Here is a 21,773-nt window from a genome sequence, read left to right as displayed (position 1 = left end):
CGACAACACAGATATGTTAGTTTCAATGCGCTAACACTACTTAAGATGTTCAAGATATCTCACACACACATACTTTAGCTTTCTTCAAAGTAATCAGAAGTTTTAATGAGATGGAATCATTTATGTTCAGCCCACGCTTCATTACTTTTCAAAGACAAGAGATCTCACTGAAGGCATCCACATGTATTTTCAATGCATTCAGAGGACTTTTTTTGCATTGGGTATGGCTTTCACGATTCAGCTGCTGTTTAGAGCCAAATACTTTCATACATTTCAGCATCTCATAATTGTCCTATGACAAAAGAAAAAGTGTGGAGGAGGAATCTAACTGTAGCGCTGTACTGTGCTGTATATCTACCTGAGGTCCAACCACCCCTCCAGGTCCCGGAGGTCCCGTCTTTCCATTGAAGCCCTGAAGGAGAAAACAGATATGATGTGGACTGTACACATGAAGGGTTATGTATGTACTCCTTACTTTGTTTTGTCAGGATCTGAGCCACACAGAAAGTCAGTATGAGTCACGTAGCACTGCCTCGTACTGACAGCAAACGTTTGTTTACATCTTTTGTTTGTCAAATATATGTTCCCTTTTGCTAGGCATAACAGTTATATCACCTTTGCAGAGCTATCTACATTTTTGTGATTACCCTGAATCTTTACCACTAATTTGTTTTTATTATCAACTTTTTAAAGCACCAAATATGATCGGAAAACATGATTAGATCCAGATCTTCCAGTGGTGCAAGAAGTACATTCTTATTTCCTTTAACTGAAAGTGAACATGCAGATATACTCCGAACAATTCCTGCTAGTATCACAAACTACAACTATCATCAATACGCAGCAGAACGGCCTCTTCCAGATTATTATATACAGTGAAATATTGTTTGGGAGTAAATGTTTGTAGTAAACACATTCTTATTAAAGTCTTGAGGACACTTAACATGTAGTTCATAATTGATCTTATTCCCAAACATTCCAATTTGACCCTCATTGATACTGTCATGTATAACATTACATCACTAATTAGATCAAGTATATTGCGATTGGATATCATCAATCATCGTGCTGGTGTCATGATCAGTGATCAACAGTCAATCTTGGTTGATCTTCAACTGTTGTTACTATTTACTTCTTCATTTTCTTTGACTGGTGCTTCACTTTCACACTAAGAACACACTCTGTAGGTATCTCAGTTATCCTCTTCCTTCTGTGCCTAAGTGGGGGAGTTGATGATGATGATGATGCATTCATGGGACAAAGTGCCCACTCACCGTCTCTCCTCTCTGTCCGGGGTGACCGGGCAGCCCATCTTTCCCTGCCGGTCCCTGGGGGAGAACAGGTAGACGGTTCATAACTATCAAGACATCAGGTCATATGTGGGTATAAATATTTGAGGAGCTAATATCAAAAGTGTCAACATGGAGTTGCTAACTCAGTGACAGTTAGAGAGCGGCTGCTTACGTTTGGTCCTTTAGGTCCGGGGAAGCCGACGGGTCCCTGTGGTCCTTGAGGTCCCTTTAATGAAGACAAAGCGAATAAAGTGAGTTAAAAGAATAACGAAAAAGAATCACAAGACAAGTTTGAATTGGAATTGGCCATTCCCATGATAACTGGGGGAAATGTTGTAATATAAAAACAGTTAAGCGGATTTAGTTTGATGTAAAGTGCAAATAATATATTCTCTTCATGTAAATTAAACATGAATGTTGGTAATCAGCAGTCCTGTCGAGTTCGGACTTTATTAATTGACAAATCTCTGTAATTCACTTAAAGTTAAGATTCAAGTAACTCAAGGCACAACACTTTAACATTTAAACAGGCACTGATCAAAAGCTACATTTATACCTGGCCACTAAATCAATCAATATATATATGCCGTTAATAACTGTGTAATTTATACCTGGCTGCTAAACCCTTATTACTGTTACAAGGTATCTATCTTGTATTTTGTAGATTGTGTAACTTGCTGCTGTTAAATACCGTCAAACTATATGTGCAATATGTGCTTTATGTGCAATATATACTTTATATACATATGCCATCTTTAATAACTGTAATATATATTTTTTTAGCATATTGTTTATTTAAGCAATAGCTCACGACAGGCCGTGGTATATGCTCATTATATCACAGCTAAGGGGCGTGGTTCGGCCCGACTGTATACTGTGTTTCTCAGGCGCGGAGGGATACTGACTTGTTGTGAAAAGTAACTTACAATTCTACCCGTGGTATACGCTCAGTATATCACGGCTAAGAACCAATCAGAAGGCTTGATTTGACTTGTCCGTTTTATAATGTTTATTATATTATAACTTAGTACTTTTTTAACACATTTAAGATATGCAACACTCAGCTGTCTGTGGCTCTTTCGTGCTGTAACGCTGCAAATGTCCCTTCTGTGGGACTAATAAAGGTATTCTGATTCTGATTAAATCTGTGGCTTACCCTCTCTCCTGGTGGACCCCCTGCTCCGTCATTGCCTGAAGTGCCCTGCGGAGAAAAAACAGGCACAGAGACGTCATCAAAATATAATGGATGATATACGGTAATCATAAGTCACTGACAGTTGTTTTATGTTTTGATTAATCATGTTATGTGTTGAACGCTCTTTGGGGAATGAAGGGGTTCATTGCGTCTTTTTCTTCTTAATAGCAGGTAAATTATTATTCTTTCATGTATTTACTCTAAACAATCTTAAGCATGCAGAGACATTTATTATTGCAGCAATATTATGTATCATTTTTATATACAAGTGGACCTGGCTCTCACCTTTGCACCTGGCTTTCCGGTTGGTCCTCTAGCACCACGCCCACCACGTGGACCCTACATACATAGCATGCCGGTATAAACAATAAGTAATCACCAGGAAAATACATAGCATGTTCAGAAAACATAACAAAACAATAAAAACAAAACAAAAGTAATCCAATAAAAGTCATTAATGCATTGCTTGCCCATCTCGACAATTCACCACCCAGTCCATATCCCCTTCAAATGCCAAGAAAATAAAGCCCATACACAACTACATTTCTCATTTGAACACAATCCATTATTCATAGGAAGGTCTCTGGCTGGCTTGGCAGACAGATTATTGCATACCGTTGGGCCGCGCTGCCCTCTCGGTCCTGCTTTGCCGGCGATTCCCTGAGAAAGAAAGACAAAAGCTTTGATTTAGGACAATATCATTCTCATCATCAGCAAATATAAATACAATTTCACCTCCTTTTAGAAGTAAAAGCTAAAGTTACTACAAATAGTAAACATCAGATAATGCTGGTGCTGAGGGGGTTTGAGTGAGGGATGAAAAAAGAACCATCTGAGCATCTTTGGACAAAAATAAATAATGAAATTGCTGCGGTAAGTGGTTACCCACAGGCACTTGACAGCTTAAACTACCTGTCAGCTGTAGCACACGGGGGCCATGGGTGTCTGCCTCTCAATGTCTGTCAAAGACTTGGCTCTTTAATAATAACCCTACCCACCATTCCGCAACGCTCCATCTCACCCCTCCATCTGTGACGCATCTCAACTGAAACCATCTGCACTTACACAGCTGGATACAGTAGTCTGTCTTTCCTTGAGTGCCAGATCCTAATTGAATAAAAGGTTGAAGTATGTGGACACCCCTGTTTTGTATGTTTAGTCAGGGGTAGTTATCTGCGTTTTGGGCTAGAGCCATTAATCCCAATAAAGGGAAATCTCTTTACTGTTTCGACGTAACCAAGTCAAGTACATTGAGAGATGGCTTTGAGAGTTTCAGAACATGACTCTCCTGCAAAGAGCCCTGAATTCAAAACTATCCAACACTTTTGGGATGAACCGGGACAAGAGGCTGTATCGCCCTCTATCAATAACTGACCTCAGAAAGACTCTAAAGGCTGAATGGGAACAAATCAAATATATTGACTGGTATTGTTTTTATATCTTGAAGTTTTGTTAACTGATTGGATCGTTTTTCTTATCATTTTGTGCACTTTTCGTTAGAAGTTTTCAAATGTATGTTAGTTTTTATATTTGTGTTATGGCTTTTCTTTCAGCTTGAGTTAAGAGGACATCCTTTGTAGTGTAAAAGCTTCAGGCTTTTTAACCTTTACTGTTACGTTTCTTATTTTTTCTTTAACTGCATTTTTAAACAGTTGTATATGTGTACAAATCAAATTAAAATAACTGATGGATAAATCTCTTGAAGCAAGTTTGGGATTTGTGTCATGGAGCTATAAACATTTATAGTGATTTGAAGTTTTAGGTCCATTTCTATTTGATGTGTCCTGCACTGCTAGCCTCTCGTCTCTGTAGTCTCAGACACACTAACCATCCAGTTTCCGTATTCTACACTCTCTAATATTAATATGCTACCCAGGAAACCCCGCAGAGACCAAGAGTACATGTGTTTAAAAGGTGAGAGAATTATTCATTTTGAGGCTCACCCTTCCTCCCTTCTCTCCATTCGCCCCTGGGAATCCAGGGAATCCGTTGGAGCCCTGCAAAGGAAAGAAGTGACGGAGAGGAGAAATACATTAGAGAAGTTCAGGGTATAAATGTAAGATGTCTACCTTAGTCTGTGTCAAGCAGCAACGGGACAGACTCTGAAGAGAAAACGATTCATTGTTCTTTTCTGACCAAGTCTCATTAAAAAAGAAACTGTCAAGTCCTAAAACTAGTACTTTCATTTTCATGGTCAGCAGATTCCTATCATAGAGCACACTTTTATGGGTTATGATTTCCCAAAGAAACAAATGATCTTCTTTTACTGCTTAAGATGAGCCCAAAGGGAAAGTCTCCTCCTCCCCTCTGTCTGTCACACGGACAGACAGAGGGGCTGGGGGATTGTTAGCACAGTTAGGAAGCAAAATAAGAAGATAGGAAAAGGAGTGGGAGCAAATAAAGTCAAAGGAAGGGAAAACAGCAGATCCCCCTTGATACCCATCAGCAATTTAGTTATTGGACTTTCACAGGCTGCGCCCTCTGATAGCAGCGATGGTGCCAGTCAAACAAATAACAGGAGGGCATTCACCGTGGGGTGATAAGAAGAGCAGCGGGCCCTTTATGCAGCATTAGGTAGCATAAATATGTATTCAACCAATTTAGGTTAAACATTTCTTTCACTCAGCTTCACTGCAAGGTCATGAGTGTTTATACGTTTAAAAAACACTTTGATGCAATGCACATCTAAAGTGCTCATTACTGTACACATGCATATGAATATAAGGGGCGTAATACTGTTCGGTATAAGCATGGCAGCGTGGGCAGAATTGCAAGAGGTAAACAGCCCAACATTTGGGAGATAGCGAGACGGGACATCTATACTGCTTAATTTGTTTTTCACAGAGGTGGGGTTATGTAAATACCATCAAACTATGTGCGATATATACATTATTATATACATATGCCATTAATAACTGTGTAATATATACCTGGCTGCTAAATCCTAAGAACTGGACAAGCCTGACTTGCGCCAGAGAGATAAGACAGGCAGGAAACTATTGCAAATGGCGCCCAGAATTAACGGTGTGGGAAAGCTGTCAACAGAGAGTGATGGGGCGCAGCGGCCAAACACACAGCCAGCGGAGGGATTCATGCCCCGGCTGATGGAGGGGGATAAAGGCTGCGGATGGGCCAGGACTTTGACCCTGAACATACCCTTGAGGACGATGTGACATTTAATAAAGTTCTACACTATGAATCCATTAAAGAAAAGCTCCTAAAAGTGTCCACATAATGTGAAGTATCTTTTTAATGTTAGGGGATTTGGTTTGGAAAAGAATCCTCATTATAAGTTTGGAACGACAGCTTTCTCAGAGTTTGGAACGGGCGTCACAAGTGTCTTTTTCTTACAGTAAAAGAAACATATTAAAAGCGGGCTGAAAAGAGGAAATGATTGCAGATACTCAGATTGATAAAGTAGCATTGCAAAGTAGATCATCAATGTGGCAAATTTAAATTCTGGTAAAACGAATGGAATTACTTTTTTCATGCTTTCTCTACGTGTGTGTATCACAATCATCCCTTCCTGAGATTATCACTGTGTTTTCTGTGATGTTTGATGAACTCCAAATTGATTTATCTTGCCTATTTATTATATAAACATCAATCAGCACATAATTGCTTAAATCTTATGAATACATTCAGTAAAACTTCCAACAATGTGACAAAGAATTCTTTGAAGAAAGTTTTTATGATGATGATAGAGCCCTTGGTTTATAAAAGATTCATCATTATAAGTTTTTGGAGACAGTTTTAGTTTAGAGTGGGTGTCACAAGTCTATTTTTCTTTCAGAAAATTCTTCAGGCACAGGCTATAGTGAAAAAAGTGTTTATACAATAGGCGCGTTCACACCAAGTACTTTTCCCACAACGTTTCCTGAGAATTACGATTTAGTTGCGTTCACACCAAAAAGTCCCAGGAACTAAATTAGTTCTAGAAAACTTTTTTACCCCCTTTTCAGTCCCTGCTAGAGAGCAGGGACTTTCGTGGGAGAAAAAGGTTCCTGTGTCTGATTGGCCGGGCGGAATGCAAACCACGCCCCGTCAAACTCCCCAAAACTTTTGTGAAGCCGCCATTTTATTATCCTCGCATTGCATTATTAGCATTAGCATTAGCCCAGCGCAGAAACGCAGAGAGACTAACTTATGACAACACAAAATAAAACATGGGAGCGGTGGAGATGAGGAGGTGTCGGCGTTCTGGCCGTTTACTCAGAAGGCTTCAGTAGAAGACTCCCAGCAGCTTCTACTGAAGCCAGTCCCCAACTCCGGGGACTTCCGGCCGGGGATTTTGGGCGGCAGTATACGCCGTGAAGTTGTTTGCAGCCTGCCAGTAAACCCAAACCAGAAGAAGAAGAAGTGACGTCAGCGGCTTCATTTGCCTAATCCTCCCCCAGGAACTAATTTCCGGTGTGAACGCGATCTGTACTTAGTTTATGAGAAGTAAAGAGTTCTCAGGAACCTTTGTGGGAAAAGTACTTGGTGTGAACGCGCCTAATGACAGGAGGGCTTGTTGTCTCAAAAACAGTCAAAAAGAAGATCCTATCCCGCGCTCCACTGGGAACATTTGTGGGTAGCCTTTGTTTAAAAGTATTGATGGATACAAACAAAGAAATACCCTTTGTGTTTTTACCATTAAGTGACAAATATCCACTAATTAAAATAAGTCATTGCAAATTACCAGAGATTAATTAACTTCTATTTATTTCCCTCTTTGTCTCTCCCCCTTGGTGTAATTTGTCCAGCTGTGTTATTTGTGTGCCAGCTCAGATCCCTCTGACATTTACAGACGCGGCCAGAGACCTGGCTGTGTGGATGTTGTGGGCAGAGGTGTATCTGACCTGTCATATCAATGCCAAGCTGTCAGAGCTGACAGCAGCAGCAGCAGCAGAGGAAGCAGCTGCAGCAGCACATCTCCATAGTGGATCCGTGGCACAGTGGTCAGCGCTACAGTGCAAGAGAATGCCTGGGAGAGTTTAAGGAGGGAGGACAGCTGATGACTCCAGCAGGTGACCATGCCACTTAGGCTTCCTGAATTAGAGTTGCAGTGAAAGCAAAGTAGTTGTCTCCTTGGGTTTGTGTTTGTGTGAGTAAGGGTTAGTCTGAAGATTGCAGAAAGGCAAAGGAGAGCAAGTTTGGATAGGAGGGGTGGATCATGGTCTGACAGACAGTATACACATGCACATCTACTGTATATAGAGATATGCATTATGTACACATATGGGCATAATACCTTCACACTGAAAAGCCAGTGACGTAAGGGAAAAACAGGAACAGAGTGGTGCAGGAATAAATCAGAAAACCTGGGAATGAGTAAGCATTTTACAACTTTGGACTCCCACGTCTTGAAGATACTTTTTGACATTCTTTTGTTTAGATGACTGAAATATTAGATATGTAGATTCAAGTATTGTTGTACGACATAAATTACATCAGTATTGGCCGAACAAAACGTGTAAGTAACATAAACGCTTATTTGCCACAGAGAAAAATCTCTTGTTTTTGTCAAAGTGACCCTTTAGTGATAGAAAGTTCCGGCTGTGCCTAGATAAGGACGTCCTTACTGCACCACTCTATTGTCCTTCAACTGTTCACACTACTACGGTGGGAAATGTCTTCTTCTTTGATATTCTTGATGACGACACAGAACACAAACAGATCCCTGACCTCTGAAGAGGAGCCATGCACAGTAAGAATTCCTGTGCATTGATCATTTTTATATATAAAGCCATGTTAGGGAAACTTCCAACCTACATCTGCTCCCTGATCTCACGGCGAATTGTAAGCGGCTAGTGCCTGAGATCGCATGCTGTGTTTTTATTAAATGTGCCAACTGCTAGGACTGTCTTAGGGAATATGGCATTTAGATGCGCAGCGCCACTGTCTTGGAATAGTCTGCAATTGAAATGGAAACTGAGCAATCTGGTACCACTAAATGTTTTTAAAGCTCGGTTGCTACTCAATCGGAAGCTGTTGGTATCTGTTCATGTGGATAGTTATGTCAATTATAATCCCTGTAATGATGCTGTATGATGTCCTTTTGTTGTTCTGTCTCATGTGGAACCTACTTGAGCAGGTCTCCCTTGAAAAAGAGATTAATGATATCAATGGGATACACCTGGATAAATAAAGGTTTGAAATGAAATGAAAGAAGATTTTAACTCTCGCCACACACCTTGGGGCCTTGTCGACCAGGGTATCCAGGTAATCCAGGGACTCCAAGTTTTCCCTAAAAAGGAGCACAAAACAAAGATGATGAATATTCATTGTGTCACCAGAGATGTCGTTTGGGAGACTGCAGTAAAGTTCACAGAAGCATTACGAAAAGCAATAAACTTCAAACCATAAAGTTTTATTTCTTTTGTGGGAACATTTTAATACCACGTTTATGGACATGACATCATCCATGGAGAGGCTATCCTGCTTCACGCCCAAAAGTGGATTTACGTTGGTCATTATGGTTATTATGGTTTGTGGTCATAAAGAGGTACATGGAATATGATGTAACTATGTTTGCTTTTAAACTAAGGTCAAGTATTTATAGTTTTTATTATGAATCCAATACTTCTGCCTGTTTGTTCATAATTAACTGCAATGTTGCACTAATTTAAATCAAACTAGGATGAGGATGTCAGCAAAGCGTTAAATCAATTTTTGATATATATAAAGTAGCATTGCAAAGTAGATCATCTGTGAGGCAAATGGTGATTTTAATTTGAGTAAATTGAAAACTTGCTAATGAAGTTTCCTTTTTGTATTCATTTCTAATTATTTTGAGAATATTCTATCTAATTAAATCACAATTAATCCGTCCTGAGATCGTAACTGTGTTTTTCTATTAAGTCATTTAAACCACAAAATTGATTTGACAAGCGTATTTACTGTATGAGAAAACAGTCTATTGGTTTTAGAGTATTTATTATTTTTCTTTAAATTGATATATTGTTTTTGAATCTGCGAAAAGACTTGGTGTAACATTTGATACTTCTTTGTCAGAGTATAAATCCTGCAGCAAGTTACAGAAAGATCAAAGCTCCATGGAGAAATAGTGAGCATAACCCAACTAAATGGGACTGTTGTAGGACTGAAGGGAGGTGGAGAAAATCGAAACTTCAGTGTGATCAAAACAGCTACAAAACTAAAGCAAAAAACACAGTTCAGACTTCTCTCTCTCCAGTTCATTAAAGGCATCTGTTATTAGACCTATACCACAGTGGGAAAAGAAACATCGAAACAATGGTTTGTTCCCACAAAAGCACTGACACAGACTTCCTACTATTCACACATGATATTCACATATGAATGTGTTAACCTTATCATCTTGCAAAGCATTTTGATTGCATCTTGGTGTAATTAATTTATGCGAACAAACTGGAACTTCAATATCTCAATAATACATATTTATCAAACAGTTTTACGATTCAGTCTTTGCAGTAGCAGATTATTTACCTTCTCTCCACCTGTTCCCAAAGGACCGGACTCTCCGTTTGGTCCTGATGTTCCCTTGGGGCCCTCGGGGCCATCCTCTCCTCTGACTCCTAATACACCATTCTCACCCTTGATGCATAGAAAACAGTACATTATATTAGCTACCCTATCACAAGCACTTGTGAACCTGCAAACATCAGTATTCTGTCTTGATATGAGGACTCACCTTGTCACCCTTGAGACCCATGTCGCCTTTGAAGCCGGGGAACCCATCTTCTCCCTGAAGATGAGAGAGATAAAAAGCTGTTTCATCACGAGCTGAGAGTGTTATCAATAAAGCAAAACACTGATACAGTCCATAAGGTAGAAGTGCACAATAGCAAACACGATTGAAGATAACTGATGGACCACTAAAAAAGTCATGGTGAAACTTATTTATGGCAGTTTATTAGCACTATATGCAAAAGTAGAAGGGTGCCTTCAGATAGTTTAACACTGACACCTAGTGGCCACTTTAATGAAGCATTCCCAGAAGCCGTTTTTTAAGTTTCTCTTTCTGTCTGTGGTTCTACTGACATCTGGTGGCTAAACATCAGAATGCAGTTGTAAACGTATCCAATGCACTGCTGTCATTGTTTTATGATGGCTTATATCACTACGTTACATAAACTAATGCCAATATTCTGACATATTTTCATACATTATACGACCAAGAAAATAAATCTTGACAGAATAAAATATGATGAGTATATAACCTCATGTAGGACTTGGGACTAGTAACATACTTCCCAGTTGTTTTCTATGTGTGACTAAAGTATCAAAGCAGAGGTTTTAACAACATGTTAACTGCTTTTTGGTAATCTCTGAAGAGTTTCAATTTCCTGATGATTGACTGAAATGAATCTATCCATTGGCACAGCGATAGAAACTAAATTCTACAACTGCAATTCAAGAAAACAATGGCGACAGGTCACATCCAGAGAAACAGCCCTACAAACAGCCTCATTCTAGTTTAAATGTACACACTATTTCAGCTTAGTGGCATGAAGACTTCACTGCCAGCATGATGGGCCCTTAGGAGCTTTTTCCACTAACTAGAATGCAGGGAAACCTCATTTTACAGCGAATTGTATCTGTTATGGGTCCATTGTCCTGGAAAGACATCTGTCAATCATTGTGAGGGAGGGAGCTGTAGAGATGTTTACCTTTTCTCCTTTGCCCCCTTTAAGGCCTCTAATTCCCTCAGCACCCTGGGGAGAGAGAACAAGAGTCAGGATGAGAATTCAGGGGAAAAGGAAACGTATAATGGAAAGGTGGTAGTGTATGACTAAGATAGTGCTTACTTTCACACCGCGAGGCCCAGGGTAGCCGATGGATCCACTAGGACCACTGAAACCCTAAAGGATTGCAAAGAGTGTGATGTGATTGGTGAAGAGCATTGCAAACGCATGTTACTGTGTTTTTGCTGAATTAGAGAATTTAGAGATACTTTATCATTAATTACAATTGATTTGATGTAACAATAACCCTCAAGAAGCAATCGGGCAAAGTAATGCACATTAAAACAAGAACATGTAAAACCAAGTTAATTGGACAGAAACACCTACTGTTGTATCCACTAGTCTAAACCTACATGTTTGTAAACACCAAATAACCACTTAAATCTAGCCATCATTATTTTATATAACACAACAGCATCAATGTATTTCCTATTTTAATTTTCTTTACTCTATATAAAGCATTTTACGACATGTTATAACCAGGCAATCCCAGAAAGTCCCCAGATTAGCGGTTCACTGGAAATAATGAACACAATAGGCCAATTTAGTGTATTCTATTTCTGAGGCAATTGACCAGATATCATCTAAAGTGTGTGGTTATATTAAACCTCGCCCTATTGGCACAATTGCAGGCTAAACAAATGCTACATTTAATTATTTCCAAAGTCAGCCTCACCCAATCTTTTCCGCTTGTGCTTTAATGAATCCTTAAAACAACATACGTTATATACTTCTTAATACAAATCTAAATGAACATCTTAACATTATACTTACAGCTGCTCCTTTCTCGCCTCCAGGACCTTCTTTACCGGGGTGACCCTGTAAAATGATTACGTTTAGCAGCATATCATCATTGTGTCAAGTGGTTTTGAATGACTTCAAAAGTCAGGCGTGTTACTTACAGGAGGGCCATCAGCACCAGAAAGGCCACCCAAACCTAGTTTCCCTTGAGGTCCCTATAAACAAAAAGCAATGAATAAGACGTTTAACAGATAGAAGATGGATGAGTGTATACCTTAACAGTTTTATGAAGACTGCCAAAGGTTTAGATGCTTGAAATCTTATTAAATAACCGTAAAACCACAAATAAATTACTTTCAGTTAGGCAGAGTAAGCGCTTATGCAGAAGAGGTATTGGTAATATGTATATAGTGTGTGCGTGTGTCTATCCTTGTGTGTGTTTCCTGCTTTAGAGAAGCCAGTAAGTTAAGTGTATCTGTAGAATCACTTATGACTGAAACAATCACTTATCGGTGCAGCAGAGTTGTGGTGGGAGGACATGAGGGGAGACTGGGTTCACTTTATACTCACTTTTTCACCAGGAGGCCCAATCGGACCTTGAGGACCACCAAGACCCTGAAAAACAATCGATAGCAGTCTGTTATCAGAACATTCAGCCACATTTTTGTCTTTTTACATAATCTGGCTTACGTCAGACGGATACGGATTGAAGTGGAAAAAGAACACCTGTTTCGTCAATTTAGGAAAGTCAATGTGCTGTATTTGTAATTTTTTTATTTTGTAATCTATGTATCTACTTCTTTCTTTAATTCAAACCATTTGTTTTTGCCAGGTTCTTCATGCTGCTTATTCAGATGTGCAGCTGTGGAAAGGGAGGTTCACTTTTCCACAGTCACTTTAAAGTCACACACTGTTCTTGAAAATTCACACCATGAAGAATAAAAAAAAGTAAAAATGAGCAAACTGTGTTATTTTTCTATGGGCTAATGCTTTTTCTGAAAGGCATCAAGCTGTCTCCGGCCAGCTTTAAGTAAAACAAAGTAATTTATTCAACCCGTATACCATCAGAATAGGTCCCTACTAATAATTTCCAGAGGAATAACACCATCCTATCCAGGCTATGTGCGTCAGCAGGACTGAAAGTCTTACCTGGCAATGATTGTTAAGCCCTGGCTACATTATTGGGAGGACTGTTTTGTATTAAAGATGACTCCAAAGTGGAATACTGTGCCCCCAATTGGAAGGTAATAGGGTTACGTGCTGTCAAATGAATACAATATGTCTAATCTCAACTGGACAGAGAGGAGGTTGACCGCAGAGAAACAATATTAGTGAACACTTGTACAGTATTTTCTTTATTTTGGTGTCAGTTTTGTGAAATTCCCGATGGAGTGGCAACAACTTAAGGAATGAAGGATGGAGGGTTCATAATACTCCCTCGTTGCACAATGGATATGGCAACAAGTGTGTAGCATGAAAAGGACAGACTGAGGCAGAGAGACAAGATGACAAGAAAGAGAGGAACTGAGACATTGAGCAGATGGGGACAAAAGAGGAAAGAGAATGATCAGACAGGGTTTAAATAAATAGAGAAAATACACTTACATGTGGACCAGGATTACCCTGCTGCCCAGGAGGCCCCGGCTCTCCTTGTGGACCCTGTGAAAAACAAAGAAAAATAAGAGGGTGCATTTAATACTTCCAAGCACTTCCATTTGATCAATTCGATTGTATGATTTTATTAGTACAATTATTAAAACAGAAAGAATATTGTCAACAAACTCAGATAATCTTGTTGAATACAGTCAAACACTAAATTAACGTTTCTATAAGGGCAATAAAAGGGAGACCTTAAACAGTCGTTGTGTGTCTTTTGTTGCTTTTCAAAACGGTGATACCATGTTTAAGAAGACTTTGGATAGCTTAGATAGATTGGTTGAATTGGCTTTATCCAATTTGTGTCAAGAATTTCAAACAAAAGGAACAACTGGTGGGCAGATACATGATGCACTCGCCCCTGGGGAAAGCTGTCGGTTTCCTTACCTTAACCAAAGTTGTTTTTAGTTCAAAGCCAGCACTAAGATCTGCTGCATGCTCAGAATCTATGTTTGGCTCAGAAATACAACTTAAATACATGCTGTGGACCTACAGAGCCATCTGGGTATGGATTCATGTTTTACGATAGAAACTGGGATGGTGGGTTGTTTGGTATATCTGTTGAGAATTAGTGTCTCACAAACCAAACACACACAACAACAGACCTTTGTGCAGCAATGTTCTCCAGCTGTTACAACAAACACCAAATACAAAAGCTTGACTCAGAGGCGTTTAGGTTCCCTCACTGAGATTGTTGGCAGGGCCTTGGATGCCAAATGCAAAGTCAGCAATAATCTGATATTGAGTTAAAACATTTTGGTTCTTGTATTTAAAACATTCATATGTGAGCATTTATAAACCCATTTGGAAAGCTTTACTACTGTGGATACTTTTGAGTGTAGTGCTTTGATGTTTTTATTAGAAATTGTAGAAATCAATACTAGCTCTAATGAGAAGCACAAGTTATTCCCATTGTTTTGTGTCTCTGAAACAGCTGCTTAATTCCTCAGCGCAATGACTCAATGACCACAGACAACGTAGGGGCTTGTGCAGCTGTCTTGACCAATGATATGTTACCCTCATTCATATGTCCCACTGAGACCCTCCAGGAAGCTGAACGCATGACGGAACCACGCACAGACACACTTCCTGTTTCACCCCTTACTAAAGCTTGAGGTATCTCTATCATAGTGTTAGTCAGCAGGCTTTGTGGTTTAAGGAAAAGGTCGGACCACTCTGATGAGACACCTCCGTCTCCATCTACCATCTCTAATCAGCAAATGACCTATGGTCTCCTACACAGGAGTGAAAGGTCACAGACCTGCAATCGGCCTCCAGCAAGCCAAATTACACACGGATTGCTCAGATGGTCCTCACAAATATGTGCAGGAAGACTTCCTTTCTAACAATCAGACCTCATCCTCTCCCTGATAAATATACAAAAAGGCCAAAATGTTTCTTACCATGTTTCCTTTGGGACCAGATTGACCATCAGGACCAGAAAGACCCTAAAGAGATTATAAATATAACATTAGAACTCACCATCATTGAGATAGAAAACTAATTCTGAGTAGTTTTAGAATTAGGTGATAAAGAGGTGTTACTTACACGCTGTCCACCAGTACCCGAAGACCCTCTGGGGCCGAGCAAACCTCGAGGACCCTGTATATAAAAAGACAAACACAGATTTAATAAATATAATTAAAATAAGACTTTCACATATATGCAATCATGTTAGTTTTCTATGACTATGATTTGTATTTAAAAATAGGCTGAAAATAAAACACTGGTTTAAATGTGCGAAACACTGACCCCTTGTGGTCATACATAGCAACTACATGTATATTTAATGAGCTGTTTCTTATCCAAACATCTTAAGTGTGTGTGTGTGTGTGTGTGTGTGTGTGTGTGTGTGTGTGTGTGTGTGTGTGTGTGTGTGTGTGTGTGTGTGTGTGCGTGTGGGTGTGTGTGTTTGTGTGTGTGGGTGTGGGTGTGGGTGTGGGTGTGGGTGTGTGTGTGTGTGTGTGTGTGTGTGTGTGTGTGTGTGTGTGTGTGTGTGTGTGTGTGATGAAATGCCGTGCAACTATTTCTTAAAGTGTACCATGTTGTTTGGGGTATGACAGGAAGCAGCCATTTGTCATGCAGCTCTATGGTCCATTTGAACTGAACCAGGCAGCATATGGCAGTCACTGGCAATGACTGATAAACACATTTCCCGGTTCTATTTTCTGATCTATTATTTAAAGTATTTCTGTCCACTGAGATCAAAATTCCAAACCAAATGGTCCTTGCAGACAGGAATGTTGTTACAGTTGCAAGAGGAGAGGATGGTGAGGCTGTGTGTTTAAATAATTGCCAAAAAATGAATGTGGAGGAAGGAATTAAGGGATGAGGCCTGTAGTAGCAAAGTAGGGGGAGTAACATAGTGGTCAAATGGTCATCATATTCTTATTTTTCTGGATTTAACAAGGTACAGTTTAGCAAATCTGTGATCAGATAATAGTAAAATAACTTACACTCTCTCCAGCCACACCTCTCTGTCCAACCTGGCCATCTTCACCCTTTGGATCGAAAGAGAAAGAGTGTGTTATCAAGGAATTCGTTTACATTTTGAGTGTCGGCTATATGGTGACTGATGTACTACTTACTCTCTGGCCATCGTCTCCTGGAGAGCCTGGAGGACCTGAAGAGCCGAGCTCTCCCTGTAAAGAAAAGATCACAGAAGACGGATGTAACAAGGGAGTCCACAAGCTTGAACTCTTCAGCTGAGCAAGAAAAAAAAGCTTTTATTTTAAAACATGGGATATGGGGGTCAAAAGATGGAGAAGCAATGTTTAAAAGTAAAAGAGAGGGCAACAAAAATGGCAACAAACGCACCTTTAATCTACACTTCACCACAATTGGCATGGACCTATATGGTTTCAAGTATTCATAGTGCCCTATAGGGCTCGCCTATCTTTTAGTAGCCCTGTAATTACTTAGTATAGAATAAGGCATGAAAGCCAGTCTAGAAATACCCATCTGTGATCTCTATCCTCTCTCGGAAAGTCCAAATTCCCAACACATCAAACTCAGCCATCCTCATGCGCCTCCAGGCTGGTTAAATGCAGCCCAAGTGGATCTGGAGTCGGCCCCACCTTCATAAGTGGGTCAGACGCACGCCATAATGAGTCATTCGGGTTCAGAATTCATATCTGTCGCCACTGGAGTGTACATGAGATGGATGGGAGGAGGCCCTGATTCTGATGTTAAGCACAGGCTACAGATCGGAAATGACTGGGATCAATGCAGTTTTGTTTTAGATCCTACAGTCTCTTATTTGTTGGAGACAGTTAAAGTCTTTAACGGTGTTTGACCTCTGACTGTTCATTCGACGAACTCAAAATCTGTCTCCTCATACTTACTCTATGCCCCTTTTCCCCAGGAAGACCAGGGAGGCCGTCGAAACCTCTGTCGCCCTGAAACAGCAAAGTTATCAACCGTTAGCTCAATCTATCAGGAGCTTTTCAGACGCATCCAACAGACACTCACTGGTTTATTGAAAAGCATGATGTGTGCTTTACCTTGCCGCCCCCCTCTCCTGGCATTCCTCGGGCACCATCGGCTCCGTTACGGCCCTGGAGGACACACAGATATCATGACATGTTATATGGGAATCATATTGAACAAATATTTAATTATCTTTGATTGTTTTGGAGAAAAGCTCCTTCTTCGAACTTGTTTATAGTTAGATAAACACGACTTTATGAATTTACACAACACGTACTGTAGAGGCGGTTATTGAATGCAGCTGACTTATTTCGAAATACAGCCATGTTTGAAACTAGGCTCCTCTCTTTGGGCACTGATTCTCGCACACTTATTGGCATGGAATATTAGAAATGTGCACATTTAAGCAAAACCTTCTGTGCTGGAGAATAAAATAAGCAATAAAGTGTAAAGACAGCCAGGTTAGAAAGAACCCTTACCCTCTTTCCTGCTTTCCCTGTAGGACCAGTTGAACCCTGAAGACCTCTGGGTCCCTATGGGGAAAACAACGACATATTTGTTATAAAACTTTAACATTGAACACTTGTATTACAGATATGTAAAGAAAAAAATAAAAAGTTGTTTGAATATTTCCCTTGTATCATAAAATAAAACTCAACTCACCTGTGGTCCGGAGTCACCTCCGTCACCTTTAAGTCCGTTAGAACCAGGACCTCCCTATTAAAAATGATAAACAAACACAGACAGAATTAATTAATTATTTCGGCTGAAAAAAACGGAACAATCTAGGTTTAACTAGCCGCTGATTTGCTTGTGTACTAAATCCTTTAGATCCCACCAAAGAAATGGCAAAAGTTTGTTTTTAAATCCAGTCATACAAGCAGGAAGAGGATGGCATCTGTAATAGTATGTATTTGTGTGTTTAAGGACATTTACAAATGATTGGTTGAATATTTCACAGGAAGAAGCCTTGATTGCCAAAATGTGTACTTTCATCAACGGTGCAACAAATGGGTGCAACAGGAAGTAAATCAAGATGTGATTACGTGTGGACAGTTTTTCCAAATGTACTCACCACAGGTCCGTTCCTTCCTGTCATGCCCGCTGGCCCCGAAGGTCCTCTCATGGCAAGCTGGGGATCACACAGAAACAGCCCATAAACATCAGGTCAGCTAACAGTGTTGACACTCTGTCAAATGACGACCTGTCTACTCCAATTGAATGATTTCGAAAACGATATTTGCGCCTCTATTAAAAGGAATTGGGAAAATATATGTTTTTGAATTAGTCGTGCAGCCTTGACTGCATAGTATAACTTTCTATTTGCTGTTAGTTTATTAGCATCCATTGAAGTGAATTACTGAGCGTCTGTCTTTAATCTGATGGAGATACTTTTTATATATTGAAACCACTAAAAATAAATTGGCTTTATTTCTCAAAATGAAGACCAAGTACAAATTATTTATTGGATAATTCTTAAACTACAAAATGAATCAGCTATGGATGTTAAAATGCTATGTAGTTCCCGTACTACAGTAGGAGTTGAAAGTGACACATCATTTACTCAACTAAACTGGGCTTGAAACCAAAAGGAGTAAAGAATAAAGAGAATGAAAGACTAATAAAAAGACGATTTAGCCTCAGTATATTATACGCAAGCTTTACTTTGTTCTTGCTCAGGGTTTACCACTCTGAGCTTTTTTCCTGCTCATGGGCGACCACATTCCTGGCCTGCCAAAACACTTGTCTGGGATTTATTTCCAACCTGATTACTAAAGGAGCATTTGCTAAATCAAAGGAAAGCACTTCAAGCCCCGATTACATTTAAGGCCAACTTCCATTTAGTTAGTTATTTGCATTGTGGCAGGTGTGAGGTGAAGTTTGAAAGTGAAGTGAATTCAACATGTCAACAATGTGTTCCTTCAATTCCCTTTTAATATCACGTCTGCTGCAATGTTTTCTTTTTATTTCTTCCTGCTTCGGGGTCAAACCACTGGCATACAAGACAAATATAGAAAGGTGCTTTCAAGGCATGACCAAATGATGTTTCACCATTTTGGCAGCCCTCCAGCTCTATAGAGTTGTGAATGTGTGAATATTCAGAGTTTGTGTAACATTTAATGATCTCCATGTGTTCTACTATAGATCACACCTTGCTTACAGCCGCATAATTCAGTCTGTTTTTCAAGAGTGCTATTGCTATCAGGACCCCTGGGGGAGCGTGAACATCTGGTGTGACTTTATATACTACCTAACCTGACACAGGTCCATATTTTGGAATGTAGAACATTTATAGGATGAGTGGGACTTTCATTTTTTACTACACTTTCTGGGCCATTTTGAATGTTTCTTTTATACACTTTTCTCTTTTTAATATACCACAGTATTTTCCTATTAATTAAAAGCTTTGTTTTTAAACCAAGGCACAGAGACTCATAGTAAAGTGTTCTTTAAACTGAGAAGGATGCACTCGGGGCGTACTTACCCTGGCCTGAGACAGGATAGCCTGAGCCTGAGCTTCCTGGGCTGAAACCACAGGTCCCTTGTGCGACTCACCACCCGCACGGAACTGTGAAGCACAAAACAAAACAAAAAACACAATTAAAAACAAATTGACTTCTCGCCCTTTACAGAGTGAGACTTCTTATGGTCTCCCCTGGTGAGTGTGTGTTCAAATCATTTTCCTTTTTTTTTTTCTTTTCAAATAAACCTGTAAAGCTGTCACCAAGCCACAAACACACATGCTGACATATGAGCATGGGCAGCTCACACACACACACACACACACACACACACACACACACACACACACACACACACACACACACACACACACACACACACACACACACACACACACACACACACACACACACACACACACACACACACACACACACACACACACACACACACACACACACACACACACACACACACACACACACACACACACACACACACACACACACACACACACACACACACACACACACACAAATATGTGTCACCAAGCTTTCCAAAGCCTCAGTCACTGGTTCCACTCCATCGCACTGGCTGACATTTACAAGGTAAGTGATTTGTAACCCAAAGAAAATAAGGTTGTGGTCCTTTGGCCTGCTGGTGATGCTATGAGGTAAACTCACTAAATGAAGTGAGTCCACGGGCTAGTGCCTCAGATGAAGGGTGTATAGGATGTGAGAGGGAATAAGACAGACAGCCTCGTGGGCATGTGAAGGTGGCAAGACTTACTGGAAGCATCAGAATGGTACCTGGAGGCCCCGGGAGGCCGTCTGAACCGGGCAGACCAGAACGCCCTGGAGGACCCTAAAGAACCAGAGGATGGACAGAGAGTTGGTTTTTATTATAGGTACAAAGTCAGGTCTCCTGTGCTATTTGAATTCTGTTAGTCTCAAGTATTCTTATTAATCAGAAAGTAATGTGTTGCTCTGTTAACGAACCGGTAGGGGGGTGATTGTTGTTTTTATTTGGTTTGTAAAGCACCTTTTGTGTATGAAATGTGCTAAATAAATCAAGTTCGATTGATTGTGAAAGTGTAATGCAGTTGGAGCTGAGTTAAGTAATCAAAACAAAGTATTTAAAATTCCCATTAACTGAGAAAACACTATTCAAAGTATTGTTTCTAACAATCTCATTCTTAAAAATAAATAGCATTTATAAAAAAATATGTCAGGCCACCTTTATTAAAGTGACACTGTTGAAAGGAGGAGACAGAGGGGATGACACATGGCAAATGGTACCAGGCCTAATCAAAACCCGGTTTCACAACACAGAGACCAAGCCACTGTTTATGGGTCACAAGCTCTACCAAGTGTTCTGCTGGAAGTCTTGAATTTGAATAATCAGCTATTGTTTTGTTGACGTGTACACCAGTGTGTAACGTTGAAAGAAAAAAATAATTAGATGTAGCTAATGAGCAAGCCGTATTATTAGATAACATGATTATGCTACTTTTCTATAATCCCTTGGAGGGTTTCCAGCTCTGCAAATTGAAAATAAGAAACAACTGATATCAGTATAGCAACAATAGTAACAGTGAAGGGACTGAGCAAATCATCTTTTCACAGCACAGCACTTCTTTATCCTCAACAATAATTTCAATGGGAAGGTTTTGTGCTACGATTAAAATTGTTGTTGCTTATTACAAAAGCTAATAGACTAATCCTACTAAAAAGACAAGGGATTCAATCACGAGTAAAGACTAAAGAATGTCATTTCTTTAAGCTTACCTAGGGATGTTGCCTCACTAGATATAGACCTGGGAGGCTATAATCCTCAGCCCATATTGGCAATGTTAACTCTAGGAATAACACGTGTTAGCATTCAATGTTAGCATTAGGGTCAGAGCTTAGGCCAAAGACAATCGTGTCACAAACAAACAATGTTGAGGTGTAAGAGCACATTTGGCTTCAGATCAAAAGTCATGGAGTCACCAAAGACCTCAGGTTTCATCCTTTTGGGACTTTAAAACTGTTTACAACTTGGCAATATATCCAAAAGCAAAATGAATGCATTAAAGAAGCTTATCCTGGAAAATAACAGTACAAATTAACATTGAAACTATACTGAAGAGGAGATTTATATTTATTAGGACCAAAACGTATCTTAAGGATTAGGTCTAAGCCGTACCCGGTGTTTCCAGAGGAACCAGAATCTATTTAGCAGTCTTGTCATGTGCAGAAATCTCAGACTGCTCAAATTGATGCCATGTGTTCCCATCTGCCTTTCCCA

At 39.8% G+C, this 21,773-nt stretch overlaps 1 protein-coding gene across 1 annotated transcript in view; it reads right to left on the bottom strand.

The window, feature by feature from the left end:
- Positions 1-21,773, bottom strand: part of LOC307020631 (collagen alpha-1(XI) chain-like) — an 82,746-nt gene that overhangs the window by 30,150 nt on the left and 30,823 nt on the right. Inside the window, exons 12-38 of the mRNA XM_079652139.1 lie at positions 20,274-20,348; positions 19,507-19,590; positions 18,097-18,153; positions 17,685-17,738; positions 17,501-17,554; positions 17,096-17,149; positions 16,937-16,990; positions 16,181-16,234; positions 16,049-16,093; positions 15,141-15,194; positions 14,996-15,040; positions 13,542-13,595; positions 12,507-12,551; positions 12,098-12,151; positions 11,970-12,014; positions 11,259-11,312; positions 11,121-11,165; positions 10,142-10,195; positions 9,937-10,044; positions 8,663-8,716; positions 4,431-4,484; positions 3,103-3,147; positions 2,773-2,826; positions 2,449-2,493; positions 1,465-1,518; positions 1,275-1,328; positions 359-412 (exon numbers count right to left, since the gene is read on the bottom strand). Coding sequence (XP_079508265.1) covers positions 359-412; positions 1,275-1,328; positions 1,465-1,518; positions 2,449-2,493; positions 2,773-2,826; positions 3,103-3,147; positions 4,431-4,484; positions 8,663-8,716; positions 9,937-10,044; positions 10,142-10,195; positions 11,121-11,165; positions 11,259-11,312; positions 11,970-12,014; positions 12,098-12,151; positions 12,507-12,551; positions 13,542-13,595; positions 14,996-15,040; positions 15,141-15,194; positions 16,049-16,093; positions 16,181-16,234; positions 16,937-16,990; positions 17,096-17,149; positions 17,501-17,554; positions 17,685-17,738; positions 18,097-18,153; positions 19,507-19,590; positions 20,274-20,348 — 1,503 coding nt within the window. The remainder of the gene's footprint in view (positions 1-358; positions 413-1,274; positions 1,329-1,464; positions 1,519-2,448; positions 2,494-2,772; positions 2,827-3,102; positions 3,148-4,430; positions 4,485-8,662; positions 8,717-9,936; positions 10,045-10,141; positions 10,196-11,120; positions 11,166-11,258; positions 11,313-11,969; positions 12,015-12,097; positions 12,152-12,506; positions 12,552-13,541; positions 13,596-14,995; positions 15,041-15,140; positions 15,195-16,048; positions 16,094-16,180; positions 16,235-16,936; positions 16,991-17,095; positions 17,150-17,500; positions 17,555-17,684; positions 17,739-18,096; positions 18,154-19,506; positions 19,591-20,273; positions 20,349-21,773) is intronic.

The sequence above is a fragment of the Notothenia rossii genome (genome assembly GCF_949606895.1).
Source record: "Notothenia rossii genome assembly, chromosome: 9".
In the NCBI taxonomy this organism is placed as follows: Eukaryota; Metazoa; Chordata; class Actinopteri; order Perciformes; family Nototheniidae; genus Notothenia; species Notothenia rossii.
Note: the sequence above shows the minus strand (reverse complement) of the source record. Positions and strands in the feature narration are given on the sequence as shown.